Source organism: Cinclus cinclus, chromosome 10 (genome assembly GCF_963662255.1).
Source record: "Cinclus cinclus chromosome 10, bCinCin1.1, whole genome shotgun sequence".
Taxonomy (NCBI): Eukaryota; Metazoa; Chordata; class Aves; order Passeriformes; family Cinclidae; genus Cinclus; species Cinclus cinclus.
The window spans coordinates 8261806-8286996 of record NC_085055.1 but is presented as its reverse complement, the minus strand read 5'-3'; the positions used below and the strand labels follow the sequence as shown (position 1 = coordinate 8286996).

The 25191-nt window shown below is 42.6% G+C and overlaps 2 protein-coding genes across 2 annotated transcripts in view; one reads left to right on the top strand and one right to left on the bottom strand.

Moving 5' to 3' along the window:
• MCF2L2 (MCF.2 cell line derived transforming sequence-like 2) overlaps nt 1-25191 on the top strand; it is a 129936-nt gene that overhangs the window by 53503 nt on the left and 51242 nt on the right. The window lies entirely within an intron of this gene.
• B3GNT5 (UDP-GlcNAc:betaGal beta-1,3-N-acetylglucosaminyltransferase 5) lies at nt 1007-21337 on the bottom strand. The gene is made up of 2 exons (XM_062498914.1): nt 21237-21337; nt 1007-5051 (listed from the first exon to the last, which is right to left on the bottom strand). Exon 2 carries the CDS (start codon nt 4714-4716, stop codon nt 3580-3582), a length of 1137 nt encoding a protein of 378 aa, XP_062354898.1. The 5' UTR covers nt 4717-5051; nt 21237-21337; the 3' UTR covers nt 1007-3579.

Here is a 25191-nt window from a genome sequence, read left to right as displayed (position 1 = left end):
AATAATTAGCAATAATGAAGTCACTGAAATGCTTATAGCCATGCATTTACAAAAAACCCAGTGTTAAAAGATCATCTCATAGTGTTCAGAATATTCACATTTCACTACATACTTCTGAGTGGCTTCTGGGTTTTTTAACTGCAAGCTTGAGTTTCTTCAAAATCTTGAGAAAAAGATTACTAATGACGCATTCTAAAGCAGCAGATATTTAAATCACTTACTTCAACAAAAAGTATTAAGCAAACCCAGTTTTAGCTGATCTGCAGTTTCTAGGTCAAAGGGAACAATTAAATAAAAAATCTTCAGAAAACAAAAAACAAGGAAACCCACCCTGCAAGAAGCGAAATGCTACAATCCTGACTTTATTTCCTTTGTTCTCTTCTTCACTATTATTTAGATAATTCATGCTTTAGTTATGCCCTTGTCTCAGACACTGGAGTTACCTGATGCAAATTACTCCATTTGTAAAAACCTTAACTTGATACATTATGTCAGACAAATTGGAGAGACATACAAATCATAATTATCTGAATTTAATTATGCCCTATAAAAATACCATGTCTGGTCCCCAGACTATCAGCCACTTCTCCAAACGTGCAAATTATGATCTGAAATCTGGTGTAGACAGATACACACCTCCAGGGGAATGGCTGCCTGAAGAGAACATACAAATGATAACATTAACAACAAATTCAGCTTCTAACGCCTGGCAATTTTACACAGCTTCAGACCTAGAAGCTTGGTAAACAAATTTGTGAGCTCTCTCTTTACTTGGGAACATCAATTTTGCCTTTTGGACACACCAGGGGCGGGAGGGGATGAAGGGGAGTTTAAAATCATCCTGTAAAAGGGAACTCAGAACAACACTTAAAAGTATCAGAACTGATCATGCCAGTTACAAATAAAGCAACAAGAAATATTTACCTTTTCTGTATTCTTTAGGTTTTTTTAAAAGAAATAAGTCTGTTTATTCAAAACAAATTTTACAAAACAACTGTCTTTCTGTGGTACAGAGCAAAGTTTAAGAATAAATATTGAATACTTTGTATAAAAATTAGTAATATCAAAGGGAAACTGATGCAAACCAAACAAACAGGTAAAAAAAATAGCATTAAATATGCTGTGCAACAATGTCAAACTCTTAATGAGGAGTGACCATTCAGGCTGATATGGTTTTATTTGTAGAAGTAAAACCTATCAGCCCTGCATTGGAGCACTGAGACTATTGTTAAAAAAAGATTCCTGATGGAAGTGTACAAGTCTTAATTTGTGTTTAGAACCAGAAAATATGAAGTTTTCTATGTCTCTTCTATTTTTTGAAAGGAGTGCCTTCATGCTTTCCTTTTTATTTAACAACCAACTTCTTTTCACTGCAGCAAAAGAAAATTCATACTAGAAGCATCAAGGCCCTCATAAGATTAAGGAAGCAATCCAAAAGAAGCTCAAACCAACTGTAAAACAAAGTATTTCAATGGTCAAAAGTGGCTTTCAGATAATGGCAACTACATTTAAGCAGCATTTTAGATGTTAGCTGCTTAAAGCTACTTAGAGATTACTTTTGCATGTATGAGTGAAAACAAATCCCAGCATGTAGATATGCTGGAAGGGTATAGTCTTACTAGTACATTTTGATTGAAGACCCTCTTTCCCTTCAGTGAACTGGGTGGCTTTTCTAGCAGTGAAGTTTTGCTGTGCAGTTTTGTTGATTTAAATGGATCACAACAAGTCAGAAATCTGATGAAGTAGTTTTCCTTCAATATAGAATAATACTTTCTCTATATGTGTATTTATTTTCTCTCTATGCAACGGATTATATAGATATACATCCCCAGTACTGTTATCCATTTGTTTAGGCAAGAAAAGGAACTGGATTTGTTCCTTCTGAAGTATAGCTGTTATACTCATCAGTCATTCTGACAATGATAAATGGTTTATTTGTGGCCTCTTTATATGCCCAACATTTGGGACAAGTTAAGAATCTTATTACTCCTCCTGCAAAACCAATTATAGAAAGTTACATGTTTGGCTTAGTTCCAGTAGCTACCTACTCTCCATCTGAACAACTTAGAGAACAGTCAGCAAGCTCACTCCTGGATTCTGTCTGCACTGGCAGATGCCATTACCCATTCAAACCAGAAAACGTGCAGCACAGCTCCAAGAGCAGTAGCAGTTAGTTAAACCAAGTTTACTACTCACACCTTCAAACTAGCAAATCCTGCACAGGACTTAATTGCCACAGGCTTGGCAATTAGCAACTAAGATATCTGTCCTGAGAGTCTGTGGAAGCACCATGACTGAGTTGTGCAAGGACTGCAGGCAGCCTACAACTCTGGTTCTCTGCAGTATCTTTATGGCACCACAGGACAACTCATGAAGGCTGCCTTTTGCACATCACTTGGCTCTATTTTGGTTTACAAAGCACAGGCATTTTGTTCCTTTGCAAGTGATATTAACATTGAGATATATTCAAGGTACAGGGTTTTGTGGACAGAAACAACCCTGAAATTTTAAAGTAAATTTTGACTTCAGGAGAAATATTTTAGTTATTATGATTTGTGTAGTCAGTTTGTGTGAATCACCATTTCCCTATCCTTTCAATGCAAAGTCCAGGTTTGTACAGAAAATATCCTCCCTCTTTGTTAGTACAAGCATGAAATTTTTCTTTTTTAAGTCTTTAAGTCTTTAACTAGCTCTAAGTAACATTCCTGGGGACTGTCTTTTGCTTGCTTTTCACTTCTTGAATACTGGAAAACATAAGCATTATTGGAAGAAAACTAACTTATTTGCTTATTAAAGATTGGACTTTTTAAATATTCTGATTTAGTTTTCAGAAGACAGAGAAATATTAGCCCAATCAGTCACAGGAGTAGTGTTTGGTTTTTTACAGCTTCAGGTTCTAAAGGGGGTTCCTTTCTTACTTAAAACCACCAAGTCAGAGGGCATCCAAACACTGTTTCCCTATTTCAAAGATTTAGGGAGCTTTGAGAAAACAATTGTAGCAGGTCTTCACGTCTAGCACTCTCTATTTGTTAGCTATGCAGACTGACTTTGGAAGCATTGAGAAATAGTTAATATTTGTAGAGAGTTTACACTACCTTAAACTACTGTGATAGTCTCATTCATCAAGTCAGAAGTTCCACTTTCCTCATGCTTTGAAAGGTCTACTCCATTCTGATATAGCAGATTATTTTTGCCACGTGCCTTAGTTCACGTAGCTTTAAAAAAAAAAACATCAAGACTTACTGACAAGTTCAAGGAAACAGATATTTTCAACAAGCATTCCAAAGTCTAGAAGTCAAGTCCATTATAGTTCACTTATAATCCAGACTTGCATCCCTTGAAGAGTGTAAAAAAACAGGCTACAATGTAAAAGGTTGAAGTACAACAGGAGAGCTATTCCAGTAAGTCTCTGAACAGAATCTGGGACCCTGGTACCATCTTCTTCCTTTCCCTCTGCCCACCCCAAGTATTCACGTGCAAAATTTACCTCTTTCCATGTTTACATAAATTTTGGATAAACACCTAAAATGTTGTTGCTCTGTCTTGGCTCAGTGGAACTTCAATGCAGATATTCAAGTATTAAGAAAACGCAGCTGAACAAGGATATGTGTCCACATAGTACAGTTTACAGAGAAGCACAATATTGACCAGTCTGCAGTACATTCTACCCCAAATCCCTGAAGAAATTTTTTTAACTTTGGGATCTGTAGCCTGCTTCCAGAGCTGGCGAAGATCATCTACGTGTCCATGAGATGTCATCATCTTGTTATAAATGCAGGGATGATATGGAGCCTTTCCTTCCCCAGAAAAGAATACATGATATTGTGGTACAATTCCCATTTTATTGGCACAGAGACCCATGAAAACATCATCTATATAAAGACTTGTATTCAGAGTCAATGAAGCCTCATAGACTTTAGCTGCTACATCATTTGATACTACATATGCAGCTCCTGCTGTGTAGTCAGGGTAAGAGGGCCACTGGTACATTTCATATGGAACATAGTATTTGCTACTCTTGTCTCTTACGGGAGGGGAACCGCGATGGACACGACCAATCCAGAGATCTTGAGCACCCATTTGTGTGAGATTTTGGAGATAAGCAACGAGATTTGGCATATGGATAAATATGTCATCATCTGCAGACATAATGAACCTGGCGTGAGGACAGTAGGCATTCACCCAGCTAAACTGCAAAAGCAATTTAAGAGTAAGATTGTGAAAAGTATCCAGGAAGTCTTGCTGAATCAAATCCTGGTATTTCTGGTCTTCAAGCTCAAGTTCTCTTTGCTGCTGTGTTTTCTGCAGATTGTCTGTTGGTCGTCCTAAAGCAAAAAGGGTTTTAATGTTGGCATTAAGTTGAGAACGAACATACTTCTCATTACCCCAAGTTTGTCTAATTGCATCCCTTCGATGACGGTTTTCAGGAGAAGTCTTCACAAACAATAGGAGAAGGACATCCTGCTGCTGACATTTCTCTCTGTGGTTGATCAAGTACTGGTAGCTTGATACTCTGTTCAGGTTATCCCTGCTGATAGACAGGCTGTCATTGACAAAATGGTAGCTATTTATGAGGTATCTGTAGGAATAGGACTTCATATGGCTCACAATGTGATTATCAAACGGTACCCAAAAAATCATGAGACACAGTATGAAGCAAGTGGCACATATCTGCAAAAAATGGCATTTTCTGACTCTTCTGGGACTAACAAACATTCTGATGCAGTTTTTATAATCCTTATTCTTGTTCAGATCAGTGTTTTTACAGTGCCTGTGTTTTAGTTTAGGAGCACAGTGTCACCCTTCAAGATAAGTGTCCCTTGTAAGGCATGATGTCTCATTCAGTATCCTTGTGAAGACAACTTTGTTCACAGGCTTCACAAGTCATCTTTCTCAAAAAACTTTTTTCTTTGATTGAAAGAACACAGGCAGATTTGAAAGATGAGACTTGCAGATGAGTATTTTCCCTTTGGGGCATCTTGAAGCAAACACTACAGTTCTAGTTGGAACTTCGTGTTTCTTTCCTTCATGAAGATGAACACCTGCACATTCTGGAGGGGGAGAGGAGAAAAGTTTAAGTGAGCTGTTATTAAAACCTTTGGGTTTAGGTTTGGTCATGATAATGAGCTGATTTCTCAAGTCACTGCCCATCACCACCCACACACATCCCTCCCACTCCCCAAACTAAAGGAAAAGAACCGACTGGCAGCAAGTCGAGGCAGTCAGTGGCCCGCAGTAAGCTCGTGGAGGCCAGCGAGAGAGAAGACAGAGAAACCTCTTTCTTAAAATCCCCGGCTACCGTTAGGCGGCAGATGACAATCTTTCAAAATTCCTCTAAGTCCGGAGAGTGCCGCACTCTATAATCGGCCGGGTTTACAAATCGCCTTTTGGGCCGGCAGTCAGCTAAGCCCGGAGCCGGGCGGAGCCCTGCGGCTGCTCCCGGGGCAGCGAGTGCCAGGCCAGCGCTCGGCGTCCCTTTCGGCACCGCTCCGTGTCCCACCCGGGCACCGCTCCGTGTCCCGCAGTCACCGCTCCGTGTCCCTCAGTCACCGCTCCGTGTCCCACCCGGCACCGCTCCGTGTCCCGCAGTCACCGCTCCGTGTCCCTTTCGGCACCGCTCCGTGTCCCGCCCGGGCACCGCTCCGTGTCCCGCCCGGCACCGCTCCGTGTCCCGCCCGGGCACCGCTCCGTGTCCCGACCGGCACCGCTCCGTGTCCCGCCCGGGCACCGCTCCGTGTCCCGCCCGGGCACCGCTCCGTGTCCCGCAGTCACCGCTCCGTGTCCCACCCGGCACCGCTCCGTGTCCCGCAGTCACCGCTCCGTGTCCCGCCCGGGCACCGCTCCGTGTCCCGCCCGGCCGCCCCCTTGCCCGCACTGGGCCTTCCCCCGAGCCGTGCGGGGGCCCCGTCCCGCCCGTCTCTCGCCGGTCCGAGGGGGAGCGGCCGTTGGGGCCAACGGCTGCGGGGCGCGAGGCGCCGCGAGCCCCGCCGGCCGTTACCGCCCGTTAGCGAGTCACACGGGACTCACGGACGGACACACGGACACACTGCCTCTCCCACTGCCCCTGCCGCAGGTACACCAATGCACGCCGCGCTGCTCGCAGTTACAGCGCTGCTGTCTCTGCTACCAGCCAGGCTGTAAATGGAGAATACAAAGCACTAAAAGCCACCCGAGTTCAGCCTTCTTGCCCTGCACTTTAAAGTTTGGTTTTTAGTAGCTGGAGTTGTCTCTGCTTTGTAATAAACAAGAGCAGTCTGAAGTAGCAACTAATTGCTCATCCCATAAAAGGCCAAAAATAGCCATCAAGGAAGAAGTGTAGGACTAGCACCATAGGGAATGACATCCCACAAACTAAGCGCTTGTTGCATGGAAACAAACCCTGAAGCAAGAGAACACAAGCTATCACTTTCAAATCAGAAGTTATATGCAACACAAATATTTTGAGACTGTTTTAGCCATCTGAAGTCTTGCAACTAGAATAGCATGATGAGAATACAACAAAGTACACAATGATAAGAAAACCTGGGGTAATTCTGTGGTGCTCCAGGAAGGGGAGCAGCCACTCAAAATGGAAACCATGCATTGGTGTATCCGAGGATTGGAGATTGTAATGCATAACAGGAAAGCTGTATGGGCAGTTTGGTGAATAAAAGACAGTCAGCACTTTTTATGGTATCAGTTTAAACCCCTTTTATTTTGGAAACATGGAGTTAAACAATGCACCTCAGAGTTCTAAACTCAGCAACTTTACAATAGGACACTATTGCAAAGCTTACTCTCGTTTCAGATGAAGCACAGGGATGCAGACAAGGTGCTGAAATCCCAACATTTGGTAGATCCTTTTGAAGGAGTGTTCTGAAGATACCAGGCAGTCAGGTTGTTCACTGCCATCATCATAAACTTAAAGCAGAGGACTGAAAGCAAAGGGAGCACAAGGAATTTATTTAACCGCCTGATGCAAAGTTTACCTTGGTAAACACAGGGATATTCATCACCAAATACAGCTATTTTAGATTACACTTGGATCAGAAGTTTGGGAAACAGTCTGCAATTGCCAGTGCCATCTGGTAAAAGGAGACAATAGTCAACACCACAGATAAAAAGGACATGGTCACTGTGAACTAGCAGTGAAACCAACCTACATAACAGTTATTCCCCATTAGGGGAAAATAACAGTCTCCAGGAAAAAACAACAACAACAACAACAACAAAACCAACAAAACAAAACCACCAACAACATTCAAACCAAACCCACATACCCACCAAAAAAATCCACCACAAAACACATAATGGAAACATCTTTTAATATGGAGCAGCTAGCAGGGGACAAGAGGCATGCATAGACTCAGTTTTCTTCTCCCTTGCACCCTTTCCTGAAGCCAGGGATGCTGGAAAGAGAACTTTTCTATGAGAAAAAAAAGCCATAAAACTAACTGGCTAAAGGCTGGAACAGTCTGGTCTGTCATTTCCTTGTTCAAGTTCAGTGGAATTAGATGAACCATTAGCAGACAAAAGTTGTTCAGAATCCTCCTCAGAAAAATATGTCTCAGGTAAAACATTAAAGTGTGACTAAAAATGAGCAATACTGATGAAATTTAAGGAGGTCTACACCCACTTGCCCATCTCTCTCCAAAAAAGCATGGAGATGTGCGCTGAAGGTATAAATGCACAAGTAGAGTCTCTTTGATTGTCAGAACTTTTTATAGCCTGTTTACAAGACCCAGCCTTTGGGCTTAGTCATGTTCTCCTTCCCTTAACAGGAAAACAGGTTGAGACACCATAAGAGCTATTTGCTACTATTTAAATTTCATCATTCCAGGAAAAGAAAACAATCCACTTCACCAATGTGTTCTCCTGTAGCAGCCTGGGGCTCCCTCCAGATTCTCCCTAGCAAGAGGAAACACCATGGAACAGAGATAGAACAGTGCATGACAGTCATTTTTCTGACCATAATTAAGGTGTTTTTCCTCTTGTGTATTTTCTTACTTGTGGCTTGAAAGCTGTTAGATCTGCTCTAAGATTGGAGGAAGATTGTAAGAACCAAGCATCCATACACAATTTCTGTAACTGCCTTTCTATCCAGTAGATTCAAGATTAGAACTGTTGGTGCTATTCCCACCAGCTGCAAGTACTGCAGGCTTTTGCCATCCTGTAGCAACCCTGTCTTTGCTAAAGAGGTTTGTTATTTAACCTTTCAATACTTCCACAAGCATGATTCATTGTAGCAACTGTTCACTGTTCTGTGTTTTGCATTTGGAATATATTCCAGGGTGAAAGAGGAGCTGGCATAGTGTGACTTGCAAACTCGACAGTTTGTAGAGTGACCACTATGGAAAAGCAAATCCTTAGGGACCTACTTTAACTCTTAAAAAGAGTCAGTGTGAAGTTTGTTTCAGGATAGAAGTAGAACAGTTTTGGAAAGTCAGCTAAGGAGAGACAGACAAGACACATCCTAAAGAAAAATAAAGACACCCTAGACATGAGACACCAGAGGCACAGACCCTCACATGAAGGACCACAAAGAGACAACACTTACACAACAGACATCCAACATGGAGATGTTTTCCAGCTAACACCACCCTGGTAAAAACCTAAACCCAAGAGACAACTAAGACTGCACAGAGAGAACATCTCAAAACTCCCAGCTGCAGTTTTTGTTATGTGGTACAATACACAAGCTGGGCTTCAGTACACCACATCCTAAACATGTATTTTAGGACAAAGATCATAATGTATAGTTATTTTTTACTCTTCCTACATAGGACAGAAGGTAAGTTCAGATTGCAATTGCTGTGCAGTGCAGGATACCCCAGGAAACAGTACTTTAAATTGAAACAGTTTTTACAATCAACTTGTAGCAAGTGGCCCTTTCACATCAGCAACTCTTGGTTAAAGTTCAGAAGACCTCAAATATTATCTAGTTCCAAACAGAAGTAATCTGAAAATGTGCTGCTTTCTGTGTCCATGTTTTGTCCTTGGCTGTTGGGAACAGCCTCACAGTCACTCTGCCCTCTCATCCTTACCACATCAACCTTCCACAGCTTGCAACAGCTCTGGAGTTCATATAGTTGCTCAACAATCCAAATTCACCTCCTCCCATCCTCTTGCTCCCAAGAAGAAACCTGCTGAATCCCTGAAGGAAGTATCAGAAAGTGGCTAATTGAGGTCAAGCTGTGCCTAACCTAAGTGAACAACAGGACTCGAGGGTTTTCTTTTGTAGAACCAGATGTAATACACATTGTTTCTAAAGCTTTCAGACTCTTCAATTCTCAGGCCACTGTCAGTCTCTGGTACTACAGAAATTTGAAGCCTTAGGACAGACAGGCTTTTCCTTTAAGGTCAGGATAGTTCTGTCGCATGAGCTACTCCATATCAGCTTGTTTGACACTGGAGTGCATGCCCAGGTTAGAAGGCACATTGTAGAGATGCTCCCTCCTGTTTCAACTGCATTTAGTCCTGCTTGCTCCATCCTGACATCAGATGTCACTGGGTGATGTCCTCTAAGCTGCTATACCACTTCTACAGCCATAAAGGAAAGTGCCCAGCCACACAGGTGACAGAGGCAGATATGCTGCAGTAGAAGATGCATGGGCCAAGATTATCACTGCCTGGCTTTAAATTCAGAGATGTGACAAGCCTAATGTAAGGATGGGACAATCCTGAAAAGAGTAAGTTGGATTTTCTTAAGGCTTTCAAAATCTGTTTAGAAAGGGGCTATTAAATGCAAAGAACAAGTCTCAATATGTTTGAGAATTTTGTTTGTTAAGTAGAATTAAAAACTTTTTTTTCTCTGTGTGAAGCAATTTAAACAGTTATAATTCGTGTGAATTCAAACTCTTCCATCTCTAGTATTGATTTATGTACTCTTTACACCCAAAGTGCGAAGAAAATCTAGTCGAGTTCACAAATCAAATAAGCCCTCAAAACACAAATTTTAAAGATTTTTCTTTATGATTATCTAATTGAAGACTAAGAAAGTATGTGTCTAAGTCAATGGGGGCAAAGCCTGAATGGATTTTTCTGCTTACAGTTTTAGCTACAAGATTATGTAACCCAGGTTCCTTTGATGATTCTTCTGTTGCTGACATGTCTTCACAAGTCATATTATCTGTCATCTCTTCCCTAGGCCTATCTCTGGCCTATGTCCTCCTTCTTCACTTCCCAATATTTGGAAATCTTCTTATATAATAAGCACTTCCTTTGAAACTAATCTTCAAGTTCTTCTTTTATGCGAGTCATGTCATGAAAAAGAGAACAGTTCCAGGCACTTCTAGGGCTTTCTGCCATAGTGACAGTAGGTCACTAAGAAAAAAGATGCAGTAAGTTACTTAGCTAAGGCTGCCTTCCTATATAGTTTGCAAGCACCAAGATGAAGTCACAAACAACCTGCAAAGAAAATAATTTCAAAAATGTCAAAACTTCCCCTGTTATACTTTGTTCTGTCCAAACTGTTGAGGAATGGAAGCCAATTCAGACAAGTATTCTGTAGGAAAACATGGTCACAATGGCAATGGAGGTAACAAAAAGAAACAGTCCAGTTCTCCAAAGATCTATGAAAAGTTTAGAAACAGGTCACAGATGTTGCATCAATCAGGAACATAATGCAGCAACGACTGACAGTAGCTTTGCAAATTTTGTTTCAAGAACATATAACCCATCTTCTGCAACCTCCAATGTAGGCTTCACCTGCAAGCTCACAATTTTACGTGCAGCTCCTGCTCAGGGTATAGCTTCCTGGGATGATCCACAAGCATTCTTACATGTTCTTTATGCACATGTGGAGGACTTCTCAGGTTGAACAGACACCTGACTTTGCATGAAGGTGAACATCCAACACTTACCAAAAGATGAACTCCTAAATGTTTTTTTACTGAATGATTATGAACTGAAATTGCTCAGTCAGAGGAATCTCCTTATTAAAAACAATGACATTGGAGCACAGCGTTTTGTCCAGGGAAGTCCTGTATCAGAATAACTACAACACCACCTAGAAAAATGAGCCATTTGAAGCTGTGCCCAATTGCTGATTCTCACTGATGGCTAAAATGTATTGAGCAGTGTTGGAAGAGAAATTAAAAGGATGGCAAAGCTTTAGATGGCAGTTGAGTAAAGCAGTTCAATTCCTTTGATGCCTGGAAAGGCTGATCTGGAGCAGAGACTAGACAGACCAAAAGGAATAAAATAGGCATTTATTGAAGGGATACACCTTGGGCAGTGCAAGAGCCTGGCCCTGGCTACACCCAAATCAAATCCAAGATGGATCCTGGTCACGAGTCTTTACACTTTTATAAGTTTTGGTTCATCTACAGATTGGGGTTGATTATCCAACCACAGCCCCAGGCTATGAAGTCTCAGCCCCCTGGCTTGCTCCCTTTCCCTCGCCATTGTTTCTGCTTTTTGGGTAATGGGTGTGCTTGATTCTCTAGCTAGAAAGGGATTGTTTTGTCTAACTACCTTGTAAAAAGAACTTACTAACACCTAATATGAAGTTTCAGAATTACACACTAAACAGCAGAGATTCAGAAAAATATAAAAGCTAAAACTCAAGGCATAACCTTCAGGGCTGGAAGCAGAAACAGGTTGTAAATGCTTAGCACTGCCAGGAAGTAGCTAATTGCCAATAGAGATTTTGTTTCTACAGAGGTTTTGCACTTACTGTAATTATTGGGTGGAAAGAAAGAGAATTATTTCTTCAGTTTCCCCTAAAATTACTTGAAAGCTTCCCAGCTGCTACAAGACAATATAAATAGACATATGTGCAGAAAGTTTTGCCTTCTTAAATTGCTTTCATCAATGGCCCATCAATGGCGCATCAGTGGCTGAAAATAGCCACAGTGGAGATGGCAGGAGAGGAGCAGGACTGCATCTTACAAGCATCAGTCTACATTAGACTGCAGTTCTCAGTTATTTTAACTCCCCATATATATTTCAGACTCTTCCCCATACAAACTAGAAGGAAGTACAGCATTTTCCAGAATGAGTCTCCAAAATATGAGTCATTTAGTTCAAGGGATGTTGCACAAAATGCACAAGCACCAACATGAATTATTTTGCTTTGCATGCAGATTGGGAGAAAAGAGCCTGTTCTTTGCACTGACAGTAAGGATAATATTCTGAAGTTTCTGTCAGTGACGCGATTGAGGCTACATGTCCTCATGTTCTGAGAGGAGGGACTAAGTTAAGCACTTAACTTCCACACAGACAAGTCAGAACCCTTGAGACAGCTACAAAGGCTCTAATGGCACCTACTGTACAAGCCACCACATCTGTTTTGGCAGCAATGAGCTCTAATGATGCACTAAGCAGCAGTCTGCATTTATGTAAGTTCACTTCTACAGTGCCTGCATTTAAAGACATATGAGACTGGCACACACTCCTTTCTACTTCCATGTACTAAGGCAGAAAGAGGTAGCAAAGGGACAGAGCACATTAACTGCAGCTGTTAATGTTACCCCATTACTATAGCCTCTGGAAAGTCATCTTCCTCTCCATTTTACATTAGATAATTTCTGTTTGTGTTTGGAGTCTTATCTGGAAGCTTCTGCACAAGTGGTGTAATGAATTTTCTAGTGATTATAATATCACTTACTCCCAGAATATTATAAACACAGCTTGCCTGCAAAAGTGGGCAAGGATCACAACAGGCATTTTACAAAAGGTTCACCTTTGCTTTCTAGCCTACATTAGTGTATTCACCTCTTTACAAAACTGGATTGCAGACAATCTTGCAAGAGGGACATCCCATTAAACATGGCAAGCTTTGAGCTGAACATTATAAAAAAACTATTTTCCCCATACTAGAGACAGCAATCGTGAAATAAGCAATTAAGGGTCCAGTACAAAACTCAACACTGGAAGACAAGAAATTGAAAATTCCCTAGTTAGCCATTAATACTGAATGTCCGTTTCATAGCATGCTCCAGCTGAAGAGCTACAACATCAGGGCCCCACCTAATCAATATTTTTTTTGGGTGCCTGTTTTAAGTAATCCCATTCAAATATTTATTTGCAGCTAGATCTAGAGATGTTATTTCCTGCCTATTTTCCCCACAAATCCAAGGTGATTTCTGTTCCAGTCTGCAGGCCATACCTGAAGATCAAGCTGAACAACTCTCTGAAGCAGACTTTTTCCATGCTAGCTGCCAAATTAAAAGAGGAATTCAGGTTTCAGACTGACACAACTAGCTGTAAGACTAGTTCAAGCTGCCTTTCTATAGGGCCTCTCAGAAACTTTTCTTTTGCCCAGTAAGAATACTTTTTAAATAATGCAGTGAGTTAGAAAGTGTGCAAAGGGCTTGTTTAAACAGAAGGCTAACACCATTGTACCACGGCCATTTCTAGGTTTTACGGTTTTCATTCCACAGTAAATATTCTCTCATCTGCTTCCCAGTCTATCCCCCTTCCTCAGACAATAGTGTAGCCCATGGCTCCAATTCAGCATCAAGCTCCAGATGGATGTCCCATACTGCAGGAAGAGCTTGGATGTTGCATGGGCCACTACCATGTAGACACTGAGGCAAGAAGACAGACAAATGAGAATTTGTAAGTTCAGTTTTGGATCAGGATGCAGGGAGTTTTTGTGCCAAAATATTGTGTCTTTCAGTTAGACCAGTGATGGTAAAACATATTGGAATTAAAAATGTCAAATATACAGGTTAATTTACAGGGTATGGGAGCTGGTGGATTTTCTTACTGCTCTATTTAGATTAACTCTCCCTGTTCTGCACTGAAGATAGCACAGAGCAGAGTTGAACTCTTGAGTCCACATAGTAGAGTATCATCCCATCAAGACTTCTCAAATCATCTCAGCTGCATAAATCTGCCTGTCTCTCTTAAGCATGACTCATTCACCTCAGCCTGGTCTCGTGCAGACTTGCCATCCAGCCACCATTTATGCTCTATAGACAACTGAGCATGACAGAAGTCCTGCATCACCCTTTTCTGCATCAAATCCTTTCCTCCAATAGTTCCTTTTCCCAAACCTACAAGTAGAGCTCAGTGAGACAAATCTGCAGGTCTGCTTGTAACCTGCAAACCACATACACGAGAGTTTGAGAAAGCTAGGTTGCAGAACACTAGTGCTTATTCCCCATCCTAAGATCCCATCAGTCAGAACTAACATCACTTTTACTAAAAACTCTTCCATCAACCAGGAACACAGCCTGGTTTTCAGTTCTGTTGTCAAGGAGGTATCCAGGTCTGCAGTTTCAAGGCTGTGCTTTCCCCACCCACACAAACACCCAGCAAGCTCGAGGTCCAACACTACATGGAATCTACCACACAGAGAGCTGTACCTTGAGCAAAGCACATGCTTACAAAGGTCTAGGAATTTAAACTATAGGATCAGCCTAGAAAAGAAGCTGCTCTGTGGAGAAAAACAATACTTCTCTCAACATCTAAGGAAGCACATGCATATATAACTATTTATTTAAAAAGGGAGCTTTCTGTTTAATGATTATGAGGAAGAGAACCTCTTTAAGATGACCCCTAGTGGCTCATCCCCTCCCACAAATGCAGTGGAGCTGGCACTACCACACTTCAGAGGCCTCCTCTTGAGATCACCATGAGCAAATATTGCCCAAGCCACTCCATCTTTCCATACACCCACAGACCTACATGCACTTAGGAAGAGACAGTAATTGCCCAGTGTTCCTTGGCCCTGAACAGAGTCTGCCCTTGTTCATCCTCATCCCCTCCCATTCATTGCTGTGCACAACTACCACCAACTCTTAAGCAGAAAGAGAGAAATGCTGTATTCTGCTCGAGGCTGAGGGAAGAGCAAAGTTATTAATGACCCTGTGTGCTTCTTGCATAATCCCATGTAGTGGGTTGTCTTCTTTCATTAATAGGAGATGCATCTCTTTTAATCAAGCAAGCAGCCTATCCAATCACGCATTCACTTCTTGTTTAGCATTGGTACTGCAGTTATTTTCTTAAGAGATTAATTACCAGTTGGGTCAGCTCAGCAGTAATTTGATAAAACTGCATATGCTGTGTAAATGTGAAGTTTATATATACTATATAGACATACACACACACGTATTTTCTATAAAAGCATGAAGTACCAGTCATTCAAGTGATACTGGCGGAAGTTAAAGAACTTATATTTTTAGCTACTTTAAAATTAAAGTTACACAAATAACACCTTAAATTCAACTAAAGAGTCACCCTAACTTGAGGCAAGTCATTATCTAGAAATAGCAAAACATCAGACTGTCCATTTCTCCTAACTTCCAGCCTTCAATTCTGAAAGCATTCACAGTCTTCACAGACCTAAACAAAGCCCAAAATTGTTGTAGCATTGAAACTGAAGAAACGTTATGTTAAGAGGCATGGGATATAGTTTGAGTAACCAAACTCCTAAACAAACAAGCACTGTCCAAACCTCTAAGGTTCATGTTCTCCAATCTCTATTTATATTAAAGATCCCAGTTCTTGGGAAGGGGCTGTCAGTTAGGTGACAGGTTATAGAAGACAGCAAAGTTTTGCCATTATTAAGTGTACTCGATGAGCTGGCCACCAAAAAGGACCAGAGAGGATAATGTTTCACCACTGATTTAGCACTTCTGTGAGATCTGGATTCATCTATTCAGCTATCCTTTTCCATTAGTTCAGTAGTGAAATGTTTGATTTCAATTATTTTATATGATTACATAGTTTCAAGTTTCTCATGTAGTTTACACATTTTAAAGTTTTCAAGACAGTCAAATATTTCTTATCACAAGCTGATAGCTCTTTGAAAATTTAAAAACAGATTCAGTGCTGAAGGCTTCCACATACATATTGGAGGTCTCCATGATTGCCTCAAGCCAGCCAGAAAGACTTAAGCATTTCAGATTTTAGGATAATGTGGATCAAGAACGACCTCAGCATATACAAAGGAGCTGCAGATTGGCTGGGATAATAGCGGTGCAAGGCTTTGTTTAAGCCTGTCTGCAAACGGGGTGGGATGAATTCCATTAATCCTCTCCTACTTCTGTGGGAACTAAGGAGAATTTTGCTTTTATACAGCCTCTTCTGCAATGCAACAAGGGCAGGGATAGAACGGGAGATACTTGCCTGCTTTTAGTTGTTATTAAATATGGGGAGCAGGACGAGCACAGGCTCATGGCAGAAAAGCAAAACTAAGCACCCCTCCTCCCCTACCCCATGCACTTAGGAGGAACACAGAGCTGCAGCCACTGAGGAACAGCATCCTGCAATTCCAGGTCACCATGGCTCAAGTGTCTTCACTGAGAGCTGCTAACAAGCAGCCACAACAAGCCACAGAACAGAGGACTAAGCAAGGAGTTCCTCAGCCCTAGCTTCAAGATGCAAATCAGATAAGAAAAGTCAAACAAAGGAGCTGCAAAACACTCCCAGCTGTTTAATATGCAGTGAAATTTCTCCAAGACGACAGTCTTTGTAAATTAAATGAAGGAACTTGTGTATTTGCATTTAACAAGAAGTGCTTGTCTCAGCTTTGGAGAAAGGGATGAGAGGTCACATCAAGAGCCATTAAAATAATATTTTTACTTATCTAAAAATACATTCCTGTTGTATATATGTGTGTATATACATATACACACTTCTTTGCAAGATTAATATAAGGCCAAGAATGTAATAAACTACCTACAGCACTTGCATACACAGAGCAGCACATTAGGAACTGCTGTGAGGACAGTTTAGTGAAATGGAGTTAAGTAGAAACAATTCAATGAGAGGCAGAACCACAAAAAAACAGTCTGTGGACTGTAGAAAGAAGCTACAGAAATGGGAGCAGAGGCTTGCAAGGCAGGAATTATTTAAGGCATGACTTAAGAAGAAAAAACAAAGATGTCGCTAAAGAAGCCTGATTGTTCTAGAAAGTTGAACTTAGAGAACAATAAATGATAAAACCAGTATTTGTAATTACCACAGGTCTTGCTGACGAAGTAGCTGGAACCTCAGAAAACAATTACTCATAGATATAGTACCATTGCCACCCTTATTACCCACTAGAAGGCTTCCAACCAAAAAATGTAGTGAATAAATATGTTATTGGAAGGTCAGGAAAGTTACAAGGAAGAGTTGTGAAAGCACTTTGTGTGGTTTTAACAATAAAACACATGCATTTCACAGTCTGCACAGTGCACAGTTAAAGACTAAGCATCATCCTTTAGTTAGCCAAGTCAAGTAGCAGAAAGTTCATCTTTCCTCTGTTTCATATTCCTTACAAAAACACAATTAATTGAAGGCTGAGGGCACAGGGCTACAGTGCTGTTTGTAAACTGCTACTGATGAGTAGCAGTTTAAAGAATGAGAAAAACTAAGTTTTCTGCCCTAGGACAAAATGTCTGTTTTGTCTGACAAGCCTCCTCAAGTCTTTGTGGAAGTGAAACTGGAAGAAGCAAATGATGCGGGATACAACAGGAGAAGAAATGTGAGCAGTGTTAGTGGGCCAACAGCATGTTCAATTTGAAGAAACTTTCCTTAGCTCTAAATGCAAAAGACCAATCAAATCCCTTCCTTTGCTGCCATGTCCCGAAGCACCTCCAACAATATGCTCTGTGTTGACAAAAGAAGTTCTTTATTACCAAGTTCCTGCCTCACCTGAGTTGGTGAGGTTGAGCTGCGGCACCTGAAAGTTGGTCATGTACTTTCAGAGCATGGCAACATTCCTGGGAGTTCTGAGTGACCATTTTTTGTTCAAGTTTTAAACTACATTCAGAAATCTGGAGCTGGTACCAGTCAACCTTGACCTCATGAAACTGCTTTGCAGAAAGCCAAGGCAGGAAATCCTACAGCCTGTGGTCTTTGCAGTGTGTACATGTATGTCCCACTTCAACAGTCCTGCCAACTAAGTTGCTTTTGCTTACAACAACATTCCCTTCTTCTCAGATCATCTGTTTGCAGCCTTGGGATCTGTTAGATTTTCTGAGTTATTTGGGCATATAGCAGCCACAGACACAATTCTAAGCTGAAGATCAGACTATGCAGCCAGCCAAGAAACAAGTAAACTTCAGGACTGCTACAGGTTCATTCTAAAATGTTGCAATTCCCAAATCAAGGTGTGTCATCATCCTACTTCCATGCATTGTTGTCGTTTCTCCATGGACTATAAAATTTAAGTCAAGTGTCATCTTTTAAAGATCCTTCCACATCATTCTCCCCATTGCTGCCAGGGGTAAATGTCCCACCTGGAAAACTTCCATGAAAGAGGGGAACCTCTAGTATCTATGACTATTATTTCAAATTTTGAAGACTCAGGAATACATAGATTTCTGTTCAGAATCTGGACCACAATCTCCCAAATGTTCCAATGAATCCAAATATAGGTCTCCTTTATCAGTGGAAAATCCTGCTTTCACTTTTGGCCAACCTGACAGATGTGAGCCATGCTGCTTTCCACAGAAATAGAAAGATTAGTTATTACTGAGGTCTGCTGAGTAATGAGGTAGCCTCACTTGATATGTGCACATCCTAGGAAGCTAAGGAAGGTATCTGACTAAACTTTGCAAGTGCCACATGGAAGGAAGAGTCAGTAGTGCAATGCTAATCCATCACATTCTGGTTCCCTTCACTTCTTATTGCCAGTCCCAAAGTCCAGCCAGACCCACTGCAGTAACAGCAATGCCACAAGAAGTTTTCCCAACAACAAAACCCCCTCAGTACTTCTGTACTTCCAGTAACCAACATCTTCAAGTTAGAGTATTACCTAGACAGCTGCTCAGCATAGAGGGATAACCATGACAGAGACAATGCTCAGTACATCCTGTAGGTGCAGAGTGACACCGAACACATCGGCCACTGGAATTTCCAAAGATAAGCCATGACTTGCAGGGTTTTCCAGATGCTTCTCCCTAATCTGTAGGTGAATTACCATTCCTAGCATCAGTACTCACTACTCCAGTTCGGCCAGATGTCAGAGAGACTGTCCCAACTACTGCTTTGGGCAGCAAGAGCAACCAGTTTGTTTCTCAATAATTTGGGATCTCAGAGAAAACAGAAAGTGATACAGTTTTGTTTCACTCAGTGGAAGACAACCAGTAGAGATATGATTATATCTGTAAGCAGAAAAACAAACAAACAAACTCCAAACTCCTTACCTGCAAAAAAAAGCTCACATTTTTACTGTGATACTACATTTCTGTATATAATAGATAGTGGACTTCTATGAGACTAGCTCTGGACAAAATAACCAGTAACTTCCATAATAACGGAGCAATACCCAGCTCCATGTGACAGTCCAGGCTTCTGGAATACTGCTAGAATATTCCATGGCTGTTATCAACAGTGACTTACTGTCTCCTGCCCTATTCAACAAAAAAAGAAAAAAACCCTTAGATTGCAGCTATTTTCCCTTTCATAAAACAATCCATTCCTTTTCTAGCCCCATCCTTTTCTCTTTCCAACTGCTAGAAGAAATGCAAGAACCGGGGAGAAGTGAGAACAAGACAGCATCATACAAACCAGATTTCAACAGATGCACTGGTAGTTTCAATACTAGTACTACAAGATCCTCAGGCATGTGCCTGGGTAGTCCCGAGATGAGGATGCTGCAGCACGTACCGAGTTCTCACTGCCTTGCCGAGCCAATATCGTTACAGGGGTTCTTATCATTGTCTTGCACTCCGTGTAGTTGCTTACACCGGCGTAATGCCAGTCTCCCGTCTCCGGATACTCCCAAGATCTTGCGCAGAAGCAGTTAAGGAAGCTACTGTCCCCCAAAACAGCTCGGGTGTTTTGTGTGCTCCCCGCAGCGCGGGTGAGCACAGCTATTCTCCCTTTCCTGGGGCCCCGCCGCCCCCAACCCGGCCCAACCCGCGGCTCTGCCCCGCGCCCGCCTCCCGGCGCGGCAACGAGGGAGTCCCCAGCTCTCCCGAAACCTTGGAAACCCAGGAGAGTCGCACACAGCGGGAAAGTCGCGGGCTGGACGACAGCCCGCCGCCCCCACGGGCTTTCCCCCGATGGCTGTTGCCGAGACCCCCCAGTTCAGCGCAGACCGGTGGTGATCTTCTCCGGACCGCGCCTGCCCCCATCCCATCCTCCGGAGCACCCGCGGAGCCGGGAGCAGTCCGGGAGGGGCGGCAGGCAGGGAATAGCTTCCAGCCATGCGGCTGCGGGCGCCCCTTCGGGGGAACAAAGGCGAGGGCCGGCGGGCGCGTCCCTGCACACCTCCCACCGCCAGCCTCCCCCCTCGGAGCTCCGCAGCCTGGCCAAGACAAAAAAGATACTTTTTTTTTTTTTTAAAAAAAAGCTTTGCTTAACGCAAACGCCCTTTTTGAAAGCTCCCACTCTCTTCCTTTTGCTTAATACGATTTCTCTTGCCGATTTTTCCTCCGGGGTGCCCAAAAGCTGCTCGGGGTGGCGGCAGCCCCGTGCCCACGTTCCCCGGGCAGTGCCGCTCCCGGCAGGCGGGCGGCAGCCCCGGCGCTCTCGGGGGCGCGTCCCCGTGTTGCAACGCACGGAGAAACTCCCAGCCGGATCTGCGAGTTTCATGTGTGGGAACAGTGGAGCAAGGAAAAAAAATCGAACCAGCAAACCCCACACTTTCACTGTAGAAAAAAAAAAATAGTTTGGAGGAATAGGAAGCCGGGAGGGGCTGTTGGAACAAGGGGCGGGAGGAAACGGCGCGCCTTTGAATGGGTTGTTTCACCGCAATGCTCGGGTGGCCGCGAGTTTTCCCTCCAAGGCTCAGGGCATGAGAAAGACCCTGAAAAGGGCCACAAAAAGCCTGATAATTTTCTGGCCTCTTCCCCCCCCCCCCCCCCCCCCCCCCAAACATAATCGACTGCCAGACAATCAGAGATGTGGGGGGAATCTGCTAAAAGTTTATGCAGAACAGACATCAAAACTACATTGAAGTTTGGGTCTCGTTTATCACAGGAATTTGAAATCCCAAACCCCGACAAGACCCTTCCTTAGGACGGGAGAGGGGCAAGCGCGTACGGCGTTAATGGATGCGGTCTGTACCGAAACCTTGGAAACAAAGCAGTTGGAAAACTCGTTCGTCCAAAGCAGGGAACCGCAATTCCTGAAACGCGGAGAAGTGAGACACCCTTCTCCCCTGAACAGACCTGCTCTTACAATCCCTGAAGCCAGTTAGAGAAGAGGAAAAAAATAGCATTTAGAAAACCAGAATATTTTCTCCAATTTTAATTACCCGGCGCCTCGCTTTAGCCATCAGAGGAGCGAACAACGCGGCTGCTCTTAGATCCGAAAGCGCGAGGGGCAGCGGGACGACGCCCAGCAGAGATTCCCTCACCTCACCTCACCTACCAAACCGGCCGGAGAGCTGCTTTCTCCTCCGCTGGCTTCCTCGGGAGCAGGGACAGGCCGGGGCCACCTCGCTCCCCGGCTGCGGACGGGCTCCGGCGGCCCGGGAGCCACCGGCTCCGCCCCCTGCGCCGCGCTCCCCGCGCCCGGCCCGGGCTCCCTCCTCGGCTCGGGGGTCCCTCCGCTCGCGAACACCCTGCCCGCCAGCGGCGCTGCTCCCGACCAGCTGGTGAGGGTGAGGCTGCAGTGTGCCACGTGGGAAAACTCTGTCTTGCGCTGACACTCAGAAAAGTGATGTTCTAGAAGTTCAAAAGCGCTTGCGTCTTAAAAATTTCTTAAGGGGAGCCGTAGAAGTGTAGCTAGTTGCTCCTCTCCGTCTCCGAGGTGCCAAATAACATCTTACTGCTGGGTAGTTAGTTTGTAGGTCACAGCGAAACTTGTTTGTCTCACTTTGCTGTTGGGAATCTTCAGAGGAGTAAAAACAAGAGCATGATTTAGGGTTTATTTTTCTCTTCTACCTTCCCCACAGATCTTGGTGCCTTCCTTACAGCAGCCTGAGGGGAATGCCTAATTCATTGAAGAACATCAGTAGTAAGTCAGCCTTTATGGGCAGTAGGACTGAGACAGACATTTTAAAACAAAACAAAACAAAGCAAACAAACCAACCAACCAACAACAACAACAAAAACATACAGAAAGTGCTATGAACACGCCTTCTTTGAGTACACTTTTGCCAATTTTTTGTAAAGAGAAAAACTGGGTTAAAAAATGGCATTCAAATTCAGTTGAAAAGCCACTATAATGCTGTGCCTTGTGTGGTATTTTAGAATCACAGAATCATAGGTTTCTCACTGACTATAAATATCAAACATAAATTCATTGTGTATCTCCAGTTCTCTCACATGACTGTGATTGATATGAATCATTCCGGACCTCATCATTGATTTTACAGAAATTTAGCTATTGCATATCATGGCAATTAGGGTCTGTCTGTCACTTTGCAACCATAAATCTGACAACATCTTTGTGAGGGAAAGAATTGCTTTCTTTTCACACACAAGAGAGAAAATAGAGATAGGAATACTGTCATCAAGGTCACCCAGCAAAAGTAGAGCAAAGGTAAAACCTGAGCAGCTGATGATCCTATGGAAGGATGTGTTGTTTTGCAATACAGGTTTTGCTTGGGAAGCTTCAAGGCCTAAGGAGTTTTTCACTTGATCTCTCCTTTCTCCTGTTGTGTGCCTTAGTATGACTACATACTTTATGGTAGCCTTACCAGATTCCTCTTTGTCTGTTTTTTTCTTCAGTAAGATGAAATATAATTCTGTGCAAGCTTCATTTCACCTTAGAAGGAAAAGTTTGTAGGTCATTGTGGAAATTTGACATGTTATCTGAGCAGTGTTTAAATACCAATAGAAATAACCTTATAAAGAAAGGATCATTTATTTTTCTTACCAAAATGATAGATATTGATTCCTTCCCTACTTCACAAATGTGGTGGGTTTTTTTTCATACATTATTCTTCTTTCGTACTTTTACGAGTAATTTCTGCATTATCTGTGTCTGAATAATGCAGCTCCCAGAAAAATATAGCTTCAGTGAGTCACATTCTCAAAATCAGGAGATAACTTTAAAAGTTAAGGTGTGTTTACATGGAAACATCATTCAGACATAATTACAAGATTTGAAGAACTGGCTACATAGAAAACAAAGTCAGGGGTATTTCAATTATTGAACAAAAATGACTGTTTTTAATCAGCACTGCAAAGAAACTGAGTTGTCTTACAGTTGTGTCTGCTTTTTTCCTGAAAAGTGACATCTGCTCAAAGGTCAACAACCTTTTCTTTGTCCTCAGTAATGTCCCATCTTGATTGATCTGGATTTTCTCCAATTGATGTCACTGAAGTCATCACACTTCATCCTGCTTCTGATTTGAAATTACAGTAGGAAAATTTATCTCTGTATGTCTTCAGCCTTCCCTTCCCTTCCCTTCCCTTCCCTTCCCTTCCCTTCCCTTCCCTTCCCTTCCCTTCCCTTCCCTTCCCAAAACTTCCCAAAACTTCCCAAAACTTCCCTTCCCTTCCCAAAACTTCCCTTCCCTTCCCAAAACTTCCCTTCCCAAAACTTCCCTTCCCAAAACTTCCCTTCCATTTGATTCCTGTATGGAATCAAATAGGCCTCACATCCACGTAGAAACATCAGGCCCTATTTCAGAGTAAATAAAGAGTTGATAAGATTCAACAGAACATGGAGAAATATCTAGATGTTACTGTTTTGTAGAATGATTTGTATTTCCTGCAGATTTGTGTTAATCTGCTGTGCTCTCATTCCTTCCTTCTGTGTGAGCAACATGTTTTAGCTCTTCTTGTCCAGTGGAAGAGGAAGGTCAGAGCTAAATTCCATAAAATACTTCGTAGCACAGAAGCCTACTTACCAAAGAAGTATTTGCACAATGAGGTTGGGATCAAAGATCTGCATTTAATGCTTCTGAGCCTTTGAGTCTACAAGGAGCCACACAGTGCTCTCAGAGGGGTTGTGCCAGGTGCTCCTGGCCCAACTGCTTCTGTCTTCATCCCACAGACCCACCCCAGCAGGATGGACTGGCATGATCCAACAGCACCTCTTGTGTTGTACAGTGCAGCCCAGTATAGTCCAGGCCCAAGATTCATGAGAGGAGATATTCAATCAATGGAAAGAGAATCTAAAAATCCAGAAGTACAATTCTGTTTGATAAGCCAAACCAGCATCTTTTCAGAAAGTATTACAGAGCTGGGCATTTTTGACCAAACTTCAAGCAAGGCAACCCTTTCTAGTTCATTTGCACAAATGGCTGTAGGCAGCCTGTTCCTGTAGTAAACTGGCCAAATCCATGGAGTTCTAACTACTACATTCCTTAGTATCTTACACGCATTGACTACTTCACTGGGATATTATTCAATTTCTGGGCAAATGTTATTGTGGGGAAATTATTTGTTTGGGTGGTCTGTGATGTGCATTTGTGGCTGGAAATTCATAGGTCTATTCTGAAAATGGTTTTGCAACCAGTCTAAGATAATTTAGGGCTGCTGGTGCACCTTTTGCTCTCTCTCCCCGCACCTCCCTCATGTAATCCCTTCGTACCCCTTTTAGGGCTGGCAGTTGAGCAGCTGGTATGACATTTTTTTCTTTTTTGTGGGGTTGGTTTTGAGTTGGGTCGACTCCTCTTGCTCACCAGTTTACCTGAGTGTGCATGCTGGTGTATACTCACTGTCAAATGTGAGGAAGGGGGCAGGATGGAATGACTGGGAGCATGCAAAGATGTGTAGTTGTTCCTTTATTGTTGTGGATAAACTGATCAAGAAACTCCATCCAAAAAGCTGATATTTGCAATCCCCATCAGATGGGAAACTGAATTTCCTGTAAATATGGAATATTTTTCTGGTTGATTTGCTTTGGATCTGATAAACCCAGCATTTTTCTGGTCCACCTCACAACAAGGGCTGGGAGGCTGTTGGGCAGTGTTAGTGTTTCATTTTGAAAACACGGAAGTATGACATCTGTTCCAGGGCTTTCTGACCACAGTTTCACTCTTTTCATGAGATGACCCCCCAAATCTTGCATGTGGTTTTGGTGTTCTCAGTGAATGGTCAGTATGGTCTTGACAAAAATCACTTACAAGCACAGCAATGTGTATCTTGAAGTGGTTGGTGTGCAGTAGCAAGAGTTACAGTGTTATTCATGTTTCATCTTCATTTAGGTCTATTACTGCTGAATAATAAGGTGAAAATTGCCAGGCATTGGTGGTTTTATGCTCAGGTGAGCCATGTCACATAAGCAGCATAATCTCTGCTTTCTGAATTAAATTCTCATGAGATGGTAACCTCTCCTACATTTATATTCAGATAGAATTAACTTCATGAATGACCACTTCCAGGGTTTGGTCTCTGAGTTATCATTTTTGTGACTTTAATGAAA

Excerpts from the sequence above, each read along its gene's own strand:
- B3GNT5 (XM_062498914.1), bottom strand. The coding sequence starts at position 4,716 with ATGTTTGTTAGTCCCAGAAGAGTCAGAAAATGCCATTTTTTGCAGATA.